Source organism: Mastomys coucha, unplaced genomic scaffold (genome assembly GCF_008632895.1).
Source record: "Mastomys coucha isolate ucsf_1 unplaced genomic scaffold, UCSF_Mcou_1 pScaffold20, whole genome shotgun sequence".
Lineage (NCBI taxonomy): Eukaryota > Metazoa > Chordata > Mammalia > Rodentia > Muridae > Mastomys > Mastomys coucha.
In genome coordinates this window covers 142902952-142905926 of record NW_022196903.1, presented here as the reverse complement: position 1 = coordinate 142905926, position 2975 = coordinate 142902952, and the positions used below count along the sequence as shown (strand labels likewise).

At 38.9% G+C, this 2975-nt stretch overlaps 1 protein-coding gene across 9 annotated transcripts in view; it reads left to right on the top strand.

Annotated features, from left to right (window-relative positions):
- The window catches only part of Caprin2 (caprin family member 2), a 53922-nt gene extending 52916 nt beyond the window's left edge, over positions 1 to 1006 (top strand). For 6 of the 9 annotated variants that reach the window (XM_031383958.1, XM_031383959.1, XM_031383962.1 and 3 more), the window contains one exon: positions 96 to 1006. In XM_031383958.1, the coding sequence (XP_031239818.1) occupies positions 96 to 664 (569 nt within the window). In that variant the 3' untranslated portion in view covers positions 665 to 1006. The remainder of the gene's footprint in view (positions 1 to 95) is intronic. The other 3 variants (XM_031383965.1, XM_031383960.1, XM_031383966.1) reach the window with 1 other exon arrangement.
- Positions 1007 to 2975: the final 1969 nt, after the last annotated feature.

Sequence of the window (2975 nt, the reverse complement as noted above, 5' to 3'; positions counted from 1 at the left end):
GCTTTTGTTTTGGAATCATGTGTTTCAGTAGCTAATGTTAAATATCCTGTCAAAGCTAAGATCTCACTGAAAAACTCACTGTTATTAATGAACAGCAGGGTGGAGCGACTCCTCTCAGGTGAGCAGCCCAGAAAGAGACAGCGAGACTTTTAACAGTGGAGACTCTGGGCTAGGCGACTCTCGGAGCATGACTCCAGTGGATGTACCAGTGACAAGCCCAGCTGCTGCCATTCTGCCAGTACACATCTATCCCCTGCCTCAACAAATGCGAGTTGCCTTCTCAGCTGCCAGAACATCTAATCTGGCTCCTGGAACTTTAGACCAACCTATTGTGTTTGATCTTCTCCTGAACAACTTGGGAGAGACATTTGATCTTCAGTTTGGTAGATTCAGTTGCCCAGTAAATGGCACTTACGTGTTCATTTTTCACATGCTAAAGCTGGCTGTGAATGTACCGCTGTATGTCAACCTCATGAAGAATGAGGAGGTCTTGGTGTCAGCCTATGCCAATGATGGTGCTCCAGACCATGAGACAGCAAGCAACCATGCCATTCTACAGCTCCTCCAGGGAGACCAGATATGGTTGCGCTTACACAGGGGAGCAATTTATGGAAGTAGCTGGAAATACTCTACATTTTCAGGCTATCTTCTTTATCAAGATTAAAATTCAGTTCAGAGTAAAAGAATGAAGTTCTTACTAGTGGATCTAAGGAAAAGTAGTCCTTGCGCTAGTGATTAACTGGTTGGGGAAAATATTTTTGTTCCTAGAGAAAGAAGGAGGTCCTTACTTTTTTGTTTTCCTTATGTGAAAACTTTGAAGCAGAATGATAGTTAGCACTAATCTGGCACTTTATAAATTGTGATGTAGCCTTGCTAGTCACATAGCGAATGTGTACTGTTTGCACTTAACCCTAAACTGTGTTAATGGTCAGCTTACTGAACCGAATGCCTCAACTTCAGACAAGTTACCATGCCTCATTGTGCCTCAATAAAAATTTAAACTGCACCTCCAGTTGTTTCTATTTGCATAAATATTTGATTGAGAATTAAGAATTTATCACTGACAACTCTGGGATTAATGGGTTCATGGTGTTAGTTTAAAAGAAGACCTTTATATTGTCAAGGTCCTTCTAAGGTCACTTTCCTCTGATGTGTATCTAATTAAAAGATGGATGTAGCTGGGCAGTGGTGGTATAAACCTTTAGTCTCAGCACTTGGGAGGCAGAGGCAGATGGATCTCTGAGTTAGAGGCCAGTCCGGTCTACAGATCAAGTTCTAAGACCTCTAAGGCTATACAGAGAAACCCTGTTTCAAAAAAAACAAACAAAAAACCAATCAACCAACCAAACAAGATGGATATTTTCCACTGGCCAGACTATATTCTCCTGGAACATATTATGACTTCCTTGCCATAGGGCATATTCTCCATTTAGCTACATTTTGTTGTCTGCTGTGTGTGTTAAAACAATGCATAGTAAGAGATGCACATGTGTACTCTGTTCTTAGTAAAATGCTGGGTTTAATTGTATAAACAAAGTGCTGAGTAATCAAGAAGTTTAGGCTTTTTTGTTTGTTTGTGTACATCTTGCCTTTGTGACTCCTAATTAACTTTGAGCTAGCTATTTTATCTCTAGGATTGAGCTCTTTTCCTCCTTTATTCCCTTCTTCATGTTTTTAAAGACTATCTTCCTGTGTGTATACAGGATCAGTGTAATGGTGCAGTTGTAAAGTTTTACTAAGGATATATCTAAATACTTAACAGTTCCTGGCACATAAATGTTATGTGCTATAGTGTACCACAGGCTCATAAAAATAGGTACACTGTAGCAGTCTTCAGACTCACCAGAAGAGGACGTCAGATTTCATTACAGGTGGTCATAAGCCTCCATGTAACTCAGGACCTTCAGAAGAGCAGTGCTCTTACCCGCTGAGCCATCTCACTAGCCCTATAGTTTTCTTTTTTTTTCATATTTTATAGTTTAGATGTAAATCTCTTAGTTATTAAATATTTTATTTCTCAGTTCTTGTAAAGAATTATTGTCAGAAGTACTTTGTTATAATATTTAGAAATATGTGAAGGACTGGGGAAACATTTTTGCTTATCAATTGATGCAGCTCATCTGCCAAGGCAGAAACTTGTTTTGATTTTTGATTTTCAAGTCCAGAACACAAAGTACATAGAGAAGGCACTGATACTATTAAATAAATGACTGACAGCAGATTAGTGCTCAGAAGCAGCTAGTTTATCAGGTCCACGAGGTCTTTCTCAAGCCTTTATTTAGTCTTCCTCATCACCACACGATTAACATGTTTACAATATTGTTGGCAATTCTATTCTCTCCAGTTAAATCCAGTTAAACAATAGATTTGCTGACTAGGTTATCCCCCAGCTGTCTGGAATTTCCTATGTATACCAAGTTGTCCTAGAACTTACAGAGATCTGCCTGTCTTTGCCTCCTGAGCTCTTCAATTACAGGTCCTAATGAGCTAATTTATTTGTCAATTTTCCCTTGGCATTTGGGATTTGAACTGAAATTCTTATGATTGAACAGCAAACATTTTACCCAATGAGTCATCTCTCCAGCCAAGACTAGGAATTTTAAAATGCCTTCCTTCTTTAATCAGGAAGTTTGTCACATTCTTTTGGGAAAGTCTGTTCAGAGATCTGGTTACCTGTGCTATTTTAAGGGATATTGCTACTGGCACTTATTAATATAGTACTAAAGGTCTTAAATTTACAAGTCATGGCTCTCACCAGGCACCATGATGCAGAGTCCTGCTGAGGCAGGCCCTTTTAGAGTAGAGGTGCTCAAGTATAAGCTAAATAACATTCACTGACAGATCACTTAATGTGGTTTTAAATGTGCTCTAGTAAGCTTGTAAGATTTATTTGTTGTTTTAAATTGGATGAGATCAAAAGCATTCTGGGTGCAGTAGTTATAGACTGTTGTGTTTTGAGACAGGATCTCATGTAT